The 18,310-nt window shown below is 34.1% G+C and overlaps 1 protein-coding gene across 11 annotated transcripts in view; it reads left to right on the plus strand.

Moving 5' to 3' along the window:
* LOC106077564 (CAP-Gly domain-containing linker protein 1-like) overlaps positions 1-18,310 on the plus strand; it is an 81,100-nt gene that overhangs the window by 36,537 nt on the left and 26,253 nt on the right. For 10 of the 11 annotated variants that reach the window (XM_056006591.1, XM_056006595.1, XM_056006599.1 and 7 more), the window contains 10 exons: positions 899-997; positions 2,962-3,107; positions 3,531-3,588; positions 3,904-4,014; positions 4,548-4,700; positions 5,902-6,018; positions 8,048-8,068; positions 13,028-13,085; positions 13,721-13,804; positions 15,351-15,418. In XM_056006591.1, the coding sequence (XP_055862566.1) occupies positions 899-997; positions 2,962-3,107; positions 3,531-3,588; positions 3,904-4,014; positions 4,548-4,700; positions 5,902-6,018; positions 8,048-8,068; positions 13,028-13,085; positions 13,721-13,804; positions 15,351-15,418 (915 nt within the window). The remainder of the gene's footprint in view (positions 1-898; positions 998-2,961; positions 3,108-3,530; positions 3,589-3,903; positions 4,015-4,547; positions 4,701-5,901; positions 6,019-8,047; positions 8,069-13,027; positions 13,086-13,720; positions 13,805-15,350; positions 15,419-18,310) is intronic. The other variant, XM_056006596.1, reaches the window with a different exon arrangement.

The raw sequence follows: 18,310 nt of genomic DNA on the forward strand, positions 1-18,310 counted from the left end.
AAGTTTTTTTTTTTCAGGTATTAATATTGATTATAAACTTTTATTCTCTGGCATTTTGGGTTTCTCTTTTTGTTTTCTGTAAATCTTCTTAAAATTACATCAGTATATGCCAATTAATTTTGCCTATGTGTCAAGTACCTATGTCTAAACCCAACCTTTTTTTTTTAACTAATTTATTTTTGACAAATTTTGTTTATTTAAACTAACAACTTAACATTGTTTTCACTTACCTATAAAAATCTTTCAGGGCTGTAAACATTATATTTGCCAGATTGGATTTTGATATTGTATTTGGCATATTTTGTTAACTTTGGCTCATCAGTTTTGCTTATTATTCTTTGTTGAATTGTAAAAGACAATTAAATTAAGGTTGATTTCATCCTTTCACAGTTTGTTAAAAAATAACACATACATTTAAAAAAATGAAACATTTCAGTTTGGTTTGCAGTTGACAGCCCTGATAGAGTATCATTCTTAAAATATTTGTATTAATTTAATAAGAAAATTTTATACCAAATACAATATTAGGTTATAATAGATATAGCTTTTAAAAAAAAAATCATATAGTCTTCATTTATCTAATACAGTGTTTCCCAAACTGTGTTCCATGAGACCTGAACAGGTGTTCCACGAACTACTGGAAAAATTAACTTGTAGACCATCGTGTATTAATCTCTCAAAAAAAACAACAAAAGTGTTCTGTTACATACTCAGAATGTGCAAAGTGTTCCTTTAAGGAACAAGTTTGGGAATCCCTGAACTAATAAAATAGTGATTTGATATAACTAGTAGAGAATCAAGTTTTCATCACAGCATAAAGCTTGAAAGTTTTATTGACAATATAAAATAGGTAGTCTGTATATGCATAAGTTTAAAGTACATGTTCTACAACTTGCAGAAAGCTTTGAAAGAGAAGGAAGAGCATATTGAACAGTTACTGAGAGAAAGAGATCTGGAGAGGTCAGAGGTGGCCAGGGCTGCAGCTCATGTAGATGAGGTAAGCATATAGACTTGATGGATTTCCATAGCAACCTTTCCGTTAGTATAACTGAAGCAGGCATTTGAGAAGGCTGGAATAATTAAACAACATATTTATTTAACAGTTTTTGAGAAGACTGTTGACTTTGACAATCCCCAATGCTTTTAAGTCTGCTTTCCTCTGAGAATACAAGTAGACTACTGTCATTTCATTCTTTTGATTTCTATCTCTCTTTCTCCCAATGGACCTCATTCACCAATCCTAAACAAACAACATTCAGCCACGGGCTTACCTATCTCTTCTATGCAACTTACGATCAAATTCAAATCAGCAATGGATATCATGTGACTGTATTTTTCATTGTTTTTTCAATGTTTATCACTTGACGTTCGTTTTGGTGAATGAGGTCCATTGTTACTCAAACCTGGCATTGGCAGAATGAAAGCTATCGGAGCACAGAAAACCACATGCGCAGTTTTACTCTTTGTCGGGGGGTTGTGTTTTGGAAATGGCAGACGCAATAATATTTCCTATGCTCCGCACATTGTCATAGAGACCATTTGTTTTGATTGGTAATTTGTTAATTACATGCATACATCCTGGTATTTCAGTTCATCAGCTCATGTCTGAATGTGTGTGAATTATCTATTACCAGTTGAATGTGCTGCAGACTTAAAGAAAAGAATATACTTAAACACATTTGTAGTATTTTGTACACAATTTGTTAATATATATATAAATAAATAAAAAAAACCACAAGTTTCACCAATACATCAATTCAATGCTCTAATAATGTATTGAATTGAAAGATCTGGGCACTGAACTGACTAGATCTGTACTACACATTTTGGAACTTCCATCACATTTAGTATTTTATACACAATTTGTTAATATATATATATATATATATATATATATAAACCCACAAGTTTCACCAATACATCGATTCAATGCTCTAATAATGTATTGAATTGAAAGATCTGGGCACTGAACTGCCTAGATCTGTACTTACACATTTTGGAACTTCCATCACATTTAGTATTTTATACACAATTTGTTAATATATATATATATATAAACCCCCACAAGTTTCACCAATACATCAATTCAATGCTCTAATAATGTATTGAATTGAAAGAGCTGGCTACTGAACTGACTAGATCTGTACTTACACATTTTGGAACTTCCATCACATGTAGTATTTTATACACAATTTGTTAATATATATATATATTTAAACCCCCACAAGTTTCACCAATACATCAATTCAATGCTCTAATAATGTATTGAATTGAAAGAGCTGGGCACTGAACTGACTAGATCTGTACTTACACATTTTGGAACTTCCATCACATTTATTTTTCCTCTAGTAGCAAGAAGTTTTGTGAAAAGATTCATATTTTGTAGACTAAAAAATGTTTTTATTCCAGACTATAAGATTCTTCCTATTCTAGACTATAAGATGATTCCTATTCTAGACTTAAAGATTATTCTATTTCAGATTAAAATATTTTTCTATTCTAGAGTAACAGATTCTTTTCTAAAGTAAAACATGATTCTATTCTAGAGTAACCGGTGATTCTATTCTAGAGTAACAGATGATTCTATTTTAGAGTAACAAATGATTCTATTCTAGAGTAACAGATGATTCTATTCTAGAGTAACAGATGATTCTATTCTAGAGTAACAAATGATTCTTTTCTAGAGTAACATGATTCTATTTTAGAGTAACAGATGATTCTATTCTAGAGTAACAGATGATTCTATTCTAGAGTAGCAGATGATTCTATTCTAGAGTAGCAGATGATTCTATTCTAGAGTAACTTATGATTCTATTCTAGAGTAACTTATGATTCTATTCTAGTGTAACTTATGATTCTATTGTAAAGTTATAATTTCGCGTTTATAAATGTCTGTGTGTAAGTCAGAGAGTTAATTAGCTACTTGTTTTTCTATTTACTGCTTTGTATTTTCATTCAAAGGCTGAAGGTCAGCTAAGCTCTATTAAAGCCGAACAAGACAGACTGAGACTAGACGCAGAGGAACAGTTAGCCAAGTACAGAATCATGGTGGCAGAGCTGGAGAATGATAAACAAGAACTCATGGCTTTCTTGGAAGAAGAGAAACGGTAAGGAAACATTATTTTTGCTCAGTCCGGAACTTAATGAGTTATTTCTTATATTATTTTCTTTTTTCCATATCATACAGTTATACTAGTCATCTTAACCTCTTACACAGGTGTAATAGTCATATCTCAGCATGACAGTATCAGTTTAAGCATGAATTTAAAAAAAAATTGCTATTGTTGGTGCGTCATGACATTGTATAGGGTACTCAGAGCACTTGGGGAGAGAGATGGGGAATGGGATACCTGAGAGAAGGTTCCTTTGGGGGGGGGCTCAGCAAGCACACCTTAGGGGAGTCTAATCTTAATAACAAAAAACAAACTCCTGGTCTATAACTTCAGTTGAAAACTTTTCAACCTTACAAACAAAAAGAGCTATTTAACACGTTGCTTAACCTTTGAGTGTTTATCATTGTGTCTTCTTAGGAAAGTTGAAGATCTTCAGTTCCAGTTGGAAGAAGAAGCTTTGAAGGAAGAAGGGGATGTAAGTATTGTTAAACTTGTTGCTATTATCTCCCCTGTTTAGTTCAACATTTGAATAAAAGGCTTGTAGAATCAAATACCGTAAATGTTTCTGAAAGATATTTCCAATATAACTTATTTCATCACACTTAACAATTATATCGCCTTCCATCAATGTAATTTAATAATTAAAATTAGATAGCTGTATTCTTTGACGACTGCTTTGGATGATTTGGACTTCAGTCATTGAAAAGACAGAAATAGCTACAAAACTTTAATAAATTGTCACTTTCATTCTGATTCTGAGTGATCTGTTCAGTTACATGTTTTATTTTAGGCCAAAGCACCAGGACCTACTCAGGAATTATTAATTAAGGAACTGGAACGTCAACTGAAGAAAGAACAAGAAAGATCTGAGAAACTGGAGAAAGATTTGCTGCAAGTCAAGGTAGACATCATGTCCTTTCATTTGTTTGTTATCCGCAGTGTGAACTGAAATCAGGACGTGTACAACGGCTGAAACATAAAATTATTTTTATCTGAAGTTTTTTTTTTTTTTTGGTTCAGTAAATAGCAGAGTGGAATTAAAAGCATCCATTGAAATGCTGCACACTAAGAGAAAATGAATGAAGTGAAAGAAGATATTTATTTAATGGACATGAAATGCAAAAATATATATTTATTGTAACTGAACAGTACAAGTGTTAAGAATGGTACATGCACCCTCCCCTCATTATTGTAAGCCTAGGAATGGTGTCTTCTTAATGCCTACTTTTAAAACCTTTCACCCTCCCCCCCACCCCCACCCTTGCTTCTACTGTTATTACAGTGTAATGTTAAGTGCTAACATATTGAAATGTATTCATACATAATGTTTTCAGTAAGTATAATGCCTATAGGGAATAATGTTAACAGTGCATAATGGTACAATGCTTTTGTGACTTGACGGTTTTTTACCTCAATTTTTTTTTTTTCACGCAGCAAAAACTTGATGAGCAACAGAAAGCTGCCAGCAAGGCTGAGGATGCTCAGGTCTCGTATTTGGATCAGATTGAAGAACTGACCTACAAGTTGACCCAGGCCGAGTCTAAAGTTAAGACATTTGAGATGTCACGACTAGAAGATGGGGCTAAGGTCAGTCCCCACTAACATAATTAGTTATGTTTACAATGACCCAAGAAAACATCATAAACATGGCTCTCACATCTTTGCCAGGGGAAAAAAACTAGACTCTGAAGAGCCAGTTGAAAATATGAATTTGTTATACTCCTGTGCATGCTGATAAGGGGCTATAGAGTGTAGCTGCACATTCTGAAGTCAAGCAAGTCTGCATCAGATCACATGCATCAGATCATATGCATCAGATCATATGCATCAGATCACATGCATCTGATCACTTGCGTTGAATGCCTAGCCAGGCAACATCAGACAACTTTTGTTTAATGACAGTATGCCTTTACGATCCTGCTCCGAGTTCTCCAGTCATGCTACAAAGACAACTTTTGTTTAATGATAGTATGCCTTTACGGTCCTGCTCCGAGTTCTCCAGTCATGCTATAAAGACAACTTTTAATGACAGTATGCCTTTACGATCCTGCTCCTAGTTCTCCAGTCATGCTACAAAGACAACTTTTGTTTAATGACAGTATGCCTTTACGATCCTGCTCCGAGTATTCCAGTCATGCTACAGAGACAACTTTTGTTAATTGATAGTTGTGCTCCAACTCTATTGTGTGTTGATTGCTCATTTAGAGAAGATAAACAAACTGACTTTTGGCCGCTATTAATAAAAAAAAAAAAGCAAAAAGAAACTAAAGTACAGCACCTGGCTTTTTAAGACATATTAGTGCTGAGCCTGAACATTTGTATAACAATTTAACAGTATAAAGTTAAAGCATATTACTACTGCACTGCTCAAAATAGACAATTTGGGGAATTTAAAAAATAGAGGCCACTGCTATGTGATACATATTTCATTATCTTGCTTTAGATAAATTAATATTCACTGATAACCTGAGGGAAATGCTTTTAATCTCTAAAACAAATGGAGGGTGGCTAAGTGGTTAAGCGTTTGGCTTCCAAAATTGGAGTACTGGGTTCAAATCTAGGATTTTAAGAGGGATTTCTAGTGTGCCACTGAGTCCACCCAACTCTAATGGGTACCTAACTTTACTTGGGGAAAGTAAAGGCGGTTGGTCGTTGTGCTGGCCACATGACACCCTGTTCGTTAACCATTGGCCAGAGAAACAGATGACCTTTACATGATAGATCTCTATAGATCTCTATAGTTCTTAAATAGCAATATTTACTGAATCTTAAAGTCCATGTTTTCCAGACCAGCCAAGTCAGCATTGAACTGGCAGAGAAGAATAACAGAGTTAAGGAACTTGAGGATCAGCTGGCATTACAAAGACGTGAACTGACCTCCATGTCACAGCAAGTGAATGAAGTGGTAAGTCGTTGTATAGTCTAGACGATCTCTTGTTTCTTACTGTTGTGTTGTATCCCACTGGTTAGATCAGTGTCTTAATAGTCATTCAAGATAGTCACATATGATTGTCTATTTTTTTTTCAATCAGCTATCTAAAGCTTTTGGTGGGTGTATATTTAAGTTCAGGGTTGTGTCCCTTGATGTTTTAGCGCAGCACTGATAGATGAAATAGTTTTTGTTGTTATTTAAAGCATCTATTGTGACCTCCATTTTGTTTTTCTTGTCTGCATCATGGCTCATTCAACATACTAGTGACTGCATCATGGCTCATTTACTAGTGACTGCATCATGGCTCATTGGACAGACTAGTGACTGCATCATGGCTCATTGGACAGACTAGTGACTGCATCATGGCTCATTGGACAGACTAGTGACTGCATCATAGCTCATTGGACAGACTAGTGACTGCATCATGGCTCATTGGACAGACTAGTGACTGCATCATGGCTCATTGGACAGACTAGTGACTGCATCATGGCTCATTTACTAGTGACTGCATCATGGCTCATTGGACAGACTAGTGACTGCATCATGGCTCATTGGACAGACTAGTGACTGCATCATGGCTCATTGGACAGACTAGTGACTGCATCATGGCTCATTGGACAGACTAGTGACTGCATCATGGCTCATTGGACAGACTAGTGACTGCATCATGGCTCATTAGACAGAAAAGTGACAGCTTTCTGACCAGTGTAGTTATTCAGATTTGAAGAAACCTCAGTGACTCTATAAATCAGACGTTTATGTTGTGTAGCTTTTAAAAAGCTAAGACACCATCAATACAAGGGATTTACTGTTGTGTTACTGAGCTATGTTACTCTGTTTACTGTATGTACCACTTTGATCACTTAGTCATTCATGGTGGTAGTCTAAAGATATTGTGTTGGATGGCTCAACCACTGATGTGCCTAACACACTGTCTGTTATGTTTAACTGACGTAAGGCTTATCAACTTTCAAATACTGCAGTTAAAATGCCAACACTTGTGAACTCTGACCCCAAAGCAAGAATGACTGGCAGAGAAGTTAACATTAAATCTGACTGACAATCAAGTGCATATACATTTCTCTGTCACCTTTTTTTACCTTTTTAAATGTCATTCCATTCGTATAAGATCAATATTATTTTATTTCGTTTAGATTTTCTAGAGAACCTCTTAATATAATTTACATTTTACTTGTTGGGAAATACAATGCAAACTAGGAATGGAACATGTTTTATTTTCTTCACTCTTTCCTCCTCTTATAGTATATTAATTGAACATTCTTGTCAGTATTCTGTGATAGTATATCAATTCAACATTCTTGTTAGTTTTCTGTGATGGTATATTGATTGAACATTCTTATCAGTATTCTCTGATAGTATATTAATTCAACATTCTTGTCAGTATTCTTTGATAGTATATTGATTGAACATTCTTATCAGTATTCTTTGATAGTATATTGATTGAAAATTCTTGTCAGTATTCTGTGATAGTATATTGATTGAACATTTTTGTCAGTTATCTTTGATAGTAATACATTCTTGTCAGTATTCTGTGTAAGTATATTGATTGTACTAACTTATCAGAATTCTGTGATAGTATATTGATTAAACATTCTTATCAGTATTCTGTGATAGTCTTTGATAGTATAATGATTTTACATTCTAGTCAGTATTCTGTGATATTTGTAATACATTTTCTTTTTTATCATCTTGGGGTTTAGACAGAATTAGGTTTCATGTGTGTAGTTTTCAGGTTTTGGTTAGACTTATGTAGTTTTCAGGCTTATGTTCCAATTGTGTAGTTTGCAGGTTTTGGTTAGATTTGTGTAGTTTTCAGGCTTATGTTAGATTTGTGTAGTTTTCAGGCTTATGTTAGATTTGTGTAGTTTTCAGGCTTATGTTAGATTTGTGTAATTTTCAGGCTTATGTGTCTTTGGCTAACTTAACTAAATTGTTTAACTTAACTGAACTTGTCTGACTATTGTTTTCTTGTCTCATGTAGCATAACTTTTACCAACTTCAAGTAAGACAACTCTTGGCAGTTGCAGATGTTTGTATGAGCATGATGTCTCATGACTTGTCTCCCTTCTGGGTTTCCTTGCATGCCTAACATACAATTTAACAACTTGATCAGTGTATCAGCTCCATCTTGTAGAATTGATTTCATTGCAATGACTTTGGTCAATATATCAACTCCATCATCTAAATTGGATGCTGAAAATTTCATTGCAATGACTTTGGTCAATATATCAACTCCATCATCTAAATTGGATGCTGAAAATCTCATTGCAATGACTTTGGTCAATATATCAACTCCATCATCTAAATTGGATGCTGAAAATTTCATTGCAATGACTTTGGTCAATATATCAACTCCATCATCTAAATTGGATGCTGAAAATCTCATTGCAATGACTTTGGTCAATATATCAACTCCATCATCTAAATTGGATGCTGAAAATCTCATTGCAATGACTTTGGTCAATATATCAACTCCATCATCTAAATTGGATGCTGAAAATCTCATTGTAATGACTTTGGTCAATATATCAACTCCATCATCTAAATTGGATGCTGAAAATTTCATTGTCATTTTTGTTTTTAGCACAGACAGTATTAATGATTCTAGCAATATGTATCAATGAGATGTTCATTGAAATATATACAAATATTGATTTTTATTTTTATTTTAAATTTCATTTTTTCATCATGTTTGTTTTAAGCCTTCTCAAATTAGCCCAGCTTGTAATGAAATTTATATCCAAGCCTGGCATAGTTGCTTCTCTTGCATGCTGCTAGACCTACGTCTGGAACAAAACAAACTTATTTCTGAACAGGCTTCAATTTGAAAGGGTTTAAAATTAGAGAGTTATTTTGTTTGTTTGTTTTGGCATTTATTTTCTGCTTCATTTTGCATTGACCTCATTTTTCAGTGCTTCTCAAACCTAATGTGCCAAGTAAGAATTAAAAGAATCTTGGGAAGCCATAGTTATTAAAGGAATTGTGGGAAGTTATAGTTAAAGGTATCATGGGAAGCTATAGTTATTAAAGGAATTGTGGGAAGTTATAGTTGAAGGAATCATGGGAAGCCATAGTTATTAAAGGAATTGTGGGAGGTCATAGTTGAATCCTGGGAAATTATTTATTTGAAATTTTGGAAACAAATATTGATAATCTCAGTGCCTGGCCACTGTTACAATCTATGATCTTAGATAGGGGTTAATGTCAGTACAATGACTGAATGCCACCAAGTTTGAGAAGCACTGAAAGAACCAGTTGATACTCATCACTGTTTGAAATTCTTAACATGCTGTCCATTGCACCATGCTGATGTAATTTTGTCTTTCTCCAACCTCTCACCCCCCGCCCCCCCCCCCCCTTGCACCTAACCACGTGAACGGAATCCCAACTTTGACCTCTGCTCTTGGCTTTGATTGCCTATTTGGAACTGACTTGATCTACCTAAAACAGATCCATGCTTTGTACGACCTCCAGCGTATACTAGCTGGTGTGACCTAATGAACACCTTCCGCAACATTCCCCGCCTCCTCCAGGCCCCTGGAGCCTCCCTCCCTTCCTCCTTTCTCGTCTTTCTTTCTCTCTTAGGAGTGAGAGATGAAAGAAACTGGGGAAAATAGTTTGGTTTAAGAAGGTAAGGGGAGACCACACATTATTTTTTGTTTTATATATTCTTTTTTTTGGTTGTGTCCCCTAACCAACCATTTCAATATAAATATTTATATATATATTACTGCTTAAAAAGGTCAGACATGTTTTCTATATTCCTGCTTAACTGTGAGGGTGGCTGTGATGGTTAGACTAAGTACAAGTTTTATTTCTCAAGTATACAGCATTTACTTTAAATGAATATTTGGTTCAATTTTTTAATTACTATTTTTTTTGCAATGAGAATCTAATAATGGCCCAACCATTTAGCTGAGTATTATTTGAAAAGATCTGACCCATTTATAAAAGCAAGTAGATATGATTACATTGAATAAAAATAGACACCATTTGAACCATCAGAATGAATACAGCTGTTTGTTTGACCCCTTTTTTTGTTTTTGTTGAGAACCAAAGTCAATGATTGGAAAGTAATGAAATAAATGACAGTTAAAAAGATTGTGTTATTATGGAGTAAATTGATTCAGTGAAAGCTTGTAAGGTGTTTTTTTTTCTTCAATGAAGTAACTATGGCAAATAAGTTTCAACTCACCCCCCCCCCCCTCCTGCCTTTCCATTTTGTTTTGTGCTTGTCAGTGATTTGAGATATAACTTATACAATATTATATACTATGTGCTTAACTCGATTGTGTATGGCTTAACCAGTTAGTGTGCTTGACTTGACCTGCAAGTGTGAATTAAGGCTTAACCAGTTGACTTGACCTTTGCGGGTGTGCATGGCTTGACCTGCAGGTGTGCATGGCTTGACCTGCAGGTGTGCATGGCTTGACCAGCATTTCTCTATGCATGACTTGACCTGCAGGTGTGCATGACTTAAACAGCATTTTTCTATGCATGACTAGACCTTCAGGTGTGCATAATTTGATCAGCATTTCTCTATGCATGACTTGACCTGCAGGTGTGCATGACCTGACCAGCATTTGTTTATGCATAACTTGACCTGCAGGTGTGCATGACCTGCCCTGCATGACGACCAGCGTTTCTCTGTGTATGACTTGACCTGCAGGTGTACATGATTTGACCTGCTTTGGCCTGCAGGAGTGCATGGCTTGACCAGCTATTCTCTATGCATTTGACCTGCAGGTGTGCATGACTTGACCTGGAGTTCTCTATGCTTGGTTATACCAGTTTGCATGATACCTGACTGGTCACTTACATATGTTATATCCCAACCAATAGATTCTCTGCATGCACACATTGGCTTCTCACAGACTTCAGTGGCACTAACAAAACTTAAGTCCTTGCATTTTACATGCACTGACCTAAACATTTTTGGGCCTGATTCTTTTTAGTTAAGTCCCCTGAGAATATTCTGCTGTATGTACCTATATCCTCAAGTATTTAAAGATCGATGTACAAAATAAGACCCAACTTCCTAAACTATCTTTCTGTCCATAGTTAGAATTGTGGTTTTCTTATTACTCAATGTAAATGTTAGTTGTTGGGCTGGCGTAGTCATGTGGGATACTGTCCAGCACTGCACTCATCCTTAATCTTGGGAGTTGAAAGCATGGGCATTATTATTGTTTCAAACTTTTTTTCCTTCAAAGATGAACTTTTCAGATAATTGAATTGATCTTTTACTAAAAAGTATTAATTATCATCAAGGGAAAAATATGTCTGTATGTTATGTCTAGAAGTAACACTGTCTGGCCAATCTTGAGGGAACTTAGATCATTGCAAGTGTCAGGAGATATGCAAGAAACACATTCTTGGGGACCCTAAATTTAAAAATAAGTTTGTATCTTTTGTTGGAATCAGATGTTGAACTAGATCTAGGTCATGAATTATCTAAATCAACTCTTTTTAAATAGAATAAACCATCATGTTTTATAAAATTTGAAAGAACTTTTCCTTAGACCTAGACTGAGGCCCTAAAACATTAGAAAAACCCAACTGCCGACTTTTGGTGCCCTAACTTGCAACACTTATTGCATTAGAAAAATGAAACTGAGTGGTCAAATCAAATAGAATGAGGCTCTCTATTCTGTTTAGTCTTAAAATTAAAACTTTCTTTAATTAAAATTTAATATGAGTTTTTTGTGTAGAAATTAACTTATCCCTTATAAAATTCACATTAGATTTTTAGCATTTTAGATCCACAGAGTCACATAATCAATACTTGACTTCCTTTTTATTGGCTAATTAAAGAATGAGGCTCCGTAGTCTGCTAAACTTTGCTTCAACAGGATTGGGGAAATCAGTTTTGGCCACTTCATTTTTGAAATGTGATTAAAAAAAAATGGCTTCAAATTAAGGAGTTGAAGTAAACAGCCCAAAATGAACGCATTTAGCAAATTTGTAACAAGAAAGAGATTTACATTAAAACAAGAAAAAGTTTTTAAAAGACTGAAACAATTTTCTGCTTGTACATAATAGAACCGAAACTATTGTCGGAATACATTAGACCAGTGCTAGATAGTTTACGAAAAAAAAATTAGCTCTAACAATCGACAACTTTAAGTTTGAAGCGTTTCAGAAAGCTTTTTAATCCAATCCTACTAATGCTGCATTGGTTATTTACTATTATTTGAATGCATGGACGCTATTGATTTCTTGACCTACACTTTAATCAATATGTATACATAGGATTGATTTATTATTTATATTCTTGGTCTCAGACATTTTTTGTTTCATTGCTTTTTTTTTAAAATAATTTTTTTAAATTTTAATTTCAATGCCAAATAATTATTTAGTTTAATTTGGGAATGTGTGGTCTTTCCCTTCCTGCTATTTCAATTCTGGGGGAATAATTTATTCTTCTGACCTATGCTCTTTGACCATCACATTATCCATATCTTTAATTTTTTTTTCTTTTTATTTAGCAAACAGTCTGAGAAGCAAGCTTCACTGCTTTCTTTTGTTTGATTGGTTAATTTAATTAGAGTAATTCCTTCCATAAATAAATAACTTCTGTTCAAGTGAATGTTCAAGTAGATGAATATATTAATATTAATTTATGTTTTTAAAAGCTTCAACTAAAGAATAAAATGAATTTTTAAAGATTATTCGGTACACTGATTTTCTATTTTTTATGGACTCAAAAAAAAAAGTCTAATATTGAACAAATTTATGGTGAATGAAATTTGCATAATTTTCTGATTGCAATCAATTGTGGTCCTTTATACTCATGTGATATTGTTTTCAAGTATATTTTAAAATTGCTGCTAGTTCTTATACACCTTTGGTAAAAACAAACATTTAAAAAAAATGACTAGCTGTTTATTGGAAAAATGATGTTTATTCAGTGCAACCTTCTTCTGTCTTATGAACTCTAGTGTACTCTTTCTGTTTTCAGAAAGAAGAGCTGCATGCCAGTAATGAAAAGAGAAAGAAGCAGGAGGAGTATATTCAAGGTAGAATTAGTTTGAATTGAATGTTTTGCCTTAGTCCAGTGTTTTTGCTTTTTCATTTAGTCCAATGTTTTTGCTCAGTTTGAGAACATGAAGTGCTCTGGGGGCAAAGGGAGGTATTAGAACTTTGTAATATGACCATTTTCTCAACGTTTGTGGGTAATTGTTTAATGATAGAAACAGGTTTATCATTTTATAGAAAGTGTTTTATGCATTAAAGAAAGGAAAAACAGCATTAGAATATGTGCCACGAAATAAATGTTTCAGAAGTATATATTTTTTAAGTGGATTTAAATCTAAAGAAAAATTATCTCCGCTCTGGTTTCATATGGAGGCACAGTGGCTGAGTGGTAAAGGGCTTAACTTCTGATCTGGGGTCCTAGGTTTGAATCTAGGACTTGAATTTTTAGATTCGGGATCTTTAGGGCGCCCCTGATTCCAACCAGCTCTAATGGGTACCTGACATTAGTTGGGGAAAAGTAAAGGTAGTTGGTCGTTGTGCTAGCCACATGACACCCTCGTAAACCATGGGCCTTTACATCATCTGCCCTATAGATCGTAAGTTCTGAAAGGGAGAACTGGTCTTATATAACTACAGTATTTTTTAATAGTTGGAATTTGGCCTTTTTGTTCTGCAGAGCTAACAAACAAATTGAAAGTTCGAGATGATGAACATAAGCGTGTTATGGACGAGTTGACCAATGCCAATTCTAATTCAGCAGGTAAATGGAATTTCTAGGGTTATCTACCCCTGCTTAGTTTTGTGTGTGCATTAATTTATCTTACACTTTCTTTGTAATCAATATTCTGTATCTTCTGCTCTCTTGTCTTGCTATAAACAGCACAGAAACGTTTTCTGATTTCAACCAATGTTTTATATTCTGTTTTGTGGACTTTCTTTTTGTATGTCTCTTTTCATCACTTGCACCTGTTTTGAATTGAACATTGTCCCATATAACACCAATATAACACACTTACTCGATTACGAGATGCAACACAGCAAGGATGAACTAGGTCAATGGAACAAAAAAAAAAAGATTGATTCTCACCTCAATAACAATTTTTATTCGCTAGAAATGAAGCGTGGCTAAAAAAACGTAGAATATATTTATGTATGGCCTCCTTGAGTCGTAAAACAGCTTTAATCTCCTGAAAATGAGATGAATGCCTGGGCATTAGCCATGGTGCCCACACAGCCCGGCTGAGCATTCTGCATTGAGCATTGGACACTAGAGGAAACAAAACTGAAATTAAATAAATGATCTTAAGCATTTGCATAGCACACCCCACCTCATAGATTATACTAAGTTTTTGAATCACTTATTGTTTTTAGACATTGGTTTTTATTTGTATGTTTAGATTTGGTCCTTCTTTCTTTGTCCAACTGGCGGTCTTTCATTCTATTATACAACTGGCTGGTGTTTCTTTCTTATTTAACTGGCTGGTCCTTCTTTCTTATCCAACTGGCTGGTCTTTCTTTCTTATCCAACTGGCTGGTCCTTCTTTCTTATCCAACTGGCTGGTCTTTCTTTCTTATCCAACTGGCTGGTCCTTCTTTCTTATCCAACTGGCTGGTCTTTCTTTCTTATCCAACTGGCTGGTCTTTCTTTCTTACTTAACTGGCTGGTCTTTCTTTCTTATCAAACAGGCTGGTCTTTCTTTCTTATCAAACAGGCTGGTCTTTCTTTCTTATCCAACTGGCTGGTCTTTCTTTCTTATCAAACAGGCTGGTCTTTCTTTCTTATCCAACTGGCTGGTCTTTCTTTCTTATCAAACAGGGTGGTCTTTCTTTCTTATCCAACTGGCTGGTCTTTCTTTCTTATCAAACAGGCTGGTCTTTCTTTCTTACCAAACAGGCTGGTCTTTCTTTCTTATCCAACTGGCTGGTCTTTCTTTCTTATCCAACTGGCTGGTCTTTCTTTCTTATCCAACTGGTTGGTCTTTCTTTCTTATTCAACAGGCTGGTCTTTCTTTCTTTTCCAACTGGCTGGTCTTTCTTTCTTATCCAACAGGCTGGTCTTTCTTTCTTATCCAACAGGCTGGTCTTTCTTTCTTATCCAACAGGCTGGTCCTACTTTCTTATTCAACTGGTTTTGGTTTATCAGAGGCCCCGTGTTAAGCAAGAATGGAATAATTTATAGCCTAATGCCTCACATTGAGTTGCTCTGTCCTCATTGTCTGTCTAATTTTTTTAGCTTGTCTTATTTGTCCATCTTATTTGTTTCTTTGAAACTTGACTATTTGTTTGTTATCTTGCACCTCGGCCAGACCTACAAAGACAATTGACAGCAAGTCAGGCCAGAACAGAAGAGCTCACAAATGATCAGGCCAAACTGGTAGGATTTCTTTTTTTTTTTTAACCCATACTTCTAACGCAATCTAGTTTTAGAGAGCTTTAAAAAATAAAACTCAAGATTTTTTTCTACTAAAACAAACCAGAAATATTCTCAAACCCTGGCCCTACTGTTTCAAATATTACATTATGTAGATAGATTAATACTAGCTTTGAATTTTCTATTTTTCAATTTTTTTTTCTGACAATCTAATGTTTAATCTGTTTCAATTCTTGTGTATGTAGTTTTCTTTGTTAGCTTGCCAACACTGGCATACATAGAATAGAAAATGAAAGCAGTAAAAATTACATAAGAGTTGAATTGTGGGATAGGAGGGTGATCAAAATATTTAAGGTCATAAAATCAAAATAAAATTAGTAAAAATGAGAAGAAAAAAAATTATTTTTTTTTGGTAAAAATGTAATGGAATATTTTAGTTGCATCTAGTCAGTCAGTAACAGAAGAGCAATGTGTTTTTTGTTTTTTTATTTCTTCATGTTGAATGTTTTTATATGTTTCTCTCAACTCACTGTTTGGTAGAGACTCTCTAAACCAAACACAAGCTAGAGATTTAGAGTTTTGAACATTCAGAGACTCTCTAAACCAAACACAAGTTAGGGATTTAGAGTTTTGAACATTCAGAGACTCTCTAAACCAAACACAAGCTAGAGATTTAGAGTTTTGAACATTCAGAGACTCTCTAAACCAAACACAAGTTAGGGATTTAGAGTTTTGAACATTCAGAGACTCTCTAAACCAAACACAAGTTAGGGATTTAGAGTTTTGAACATTCAGAGACACTCTAAACCAAACACAGGTTAGAGATTTCGAGTTTTGAACATTCAGAGACTCTCTAAACCAAACACAAGTTAGGGATTTAGAGTTTTGAACATTCAGAGACTCTCTAAACCAAACACAAGTTAGAGATTTAGAGTTTTGAACATTCAGATCAATGCTCTTGAAGCTTTACACTGCAATTTTTAGGGGGATTAGTGTATTGCATTGTTAGCAAATTAGTACTTTTGTCATAGTGGTATTGTGCAGTTTTTATCAAATTGTAGTGATCCTTGAACTAGTAAAATACCATTATAGATTTCCCTTATGGGTGTGTTCATGGCAGAAAATGCAAAACATGATTGGAAATCTAATTGAAGTGTTAAATTATATCTTTCAAATACAATGGCTGCCAGACTTGCACTCACTTATGCTGTGAATGTGAAGTAATTTTTTTCAGTTTCCTGGCACCAATATAGTGATGTTTTTTTTTTTTTTATTATTTTTTTTTATAGTAAATAAGGTTCAAGGTTAGGTCACTAGCAAAGGTTCAAGGTTAGGTCACTTGCAGTGCTATTCAATGTGACCAGGACTAATATTTTCAGTTATTTTTATTTCTATCCCAGTGTGTTTCAGTAGAGCATTGATCTGGAGTACAATTGTATTCAATCTGTGTTCATCTGTAGCACAAGATTTTTTTTCTTCTTTATTTTAACATTTTGTAGTTGTCAGCACAACTGTCTCCCTTTTAAGTGTCGTCATGGCAACACAGATGATCCAAGTACAAGTGCTAGCTGTTGTGTGACTTCAATCTTTATGTTTTTATGTCATGGTCATGAAGAACCTATCGAAACCTGAACCTTATGAACTTTCACCTTTGATCTTAAGTCTCTATCATGTCATGATAATAATATAATAACTCTTGCTGTCATTCTTTTCAATACCATGGGGCATTTATCATGATAAGCCTTTCTCGACTGTGTCATGATTAATATCATGAACCATTTTTATTTAAATCATAAACCACAAAAAAGTTATATTTTTTCATTGCTTGGATTATTATTTATTTATATTTAGTCAGTTACATGAAAACATAGAGCATTGGCCTTAAAATTTTCTTTTTTTATTAAATATTTTCATTTTTTGTTTTATTTTTATTTATGTTTTATTGTGTTTAATACATTTATAATGAAAATTTCATTTTTTTTTAATCGTACAAGTTTGTTTTTCATGCATCATTGCATCGTCATCAATCAGTATTAACTGTTCTAGGCTTATATGGCTCTGCATAGCTTTAGTCAGTTGTTGCTTCAGTGATCTCCCTTTCCTGCAGCAGACGTTAGATTGGGTACATCCAGAGAACTAATCAGTCCATGGTCTTATGATTAAATGTAATGGGAAATGTGTCAACATATTGATTACATATTATTTTTCTGTAGCTTTAAGTCATATCTAGGATGAAAAATTAAGAAAAGCATTTTTTATTTAATAAAATAATTTATGTTTCAGAAAATGAAAACTAATTCTTCCTTATTAAACTATTAGAACTGAAAGAGTGATCAATTATTGTCTGATTTTAATATAGCATTCCAATTATGTTAATAGTAAACTAAAGTGAAATGTCATAAATGTTTTTAAAATAGTGTATATACACCTAGCATAGGGCAGAATTTAAGCCATGTCTAAATTATAAAAAAAATGAAGAAAAAAACTTTTTGAAAGTTAAAAAATGTTTTTAAAATTCACATAAACTATTTTTAAAAATATTAAAAAAAAAAAAAAAAAAAAAGGAAATGTTTTTTTCTCTTTCGAAATCTTGACATTATAGTGAGATGTTGGTTAATAATTGACCACAGATTTTTTATTGGTAGGTTCACCACTTAATAGTCATAGATGTGTTTTGACCGGGAAAGGGGGGGGGGAAGTTAGAAAGAATCTGGTTCCTGGATTGCCCCCTGACTAATATTTTGTGACCATTCTAAATTATCTCCCATTTACATTCATGTCATGTAGTCACTCTTCCCATTAATGTAACTTCTGCTTCTTGAGAACTTGCATCTCACTGACCATCTCACAAACTGCTTCACATGGCATAATGTTTGATTTTGTCTAGTCTTGACC

This window comes from Biomphalaria glabrata, chromosome 12, assembly GCF_947242115.1.
Source record: "Biomphalaria glabrata chromosome 12, xgBioGlab47.1, whole genome shotgun sequence".
NCBI classification, from domain to species: Eukaryota; Metazoa; Mollusca; class Gastropoda; family Planorbidae; genus Biomphalaria; species Biomphalaria glabrata.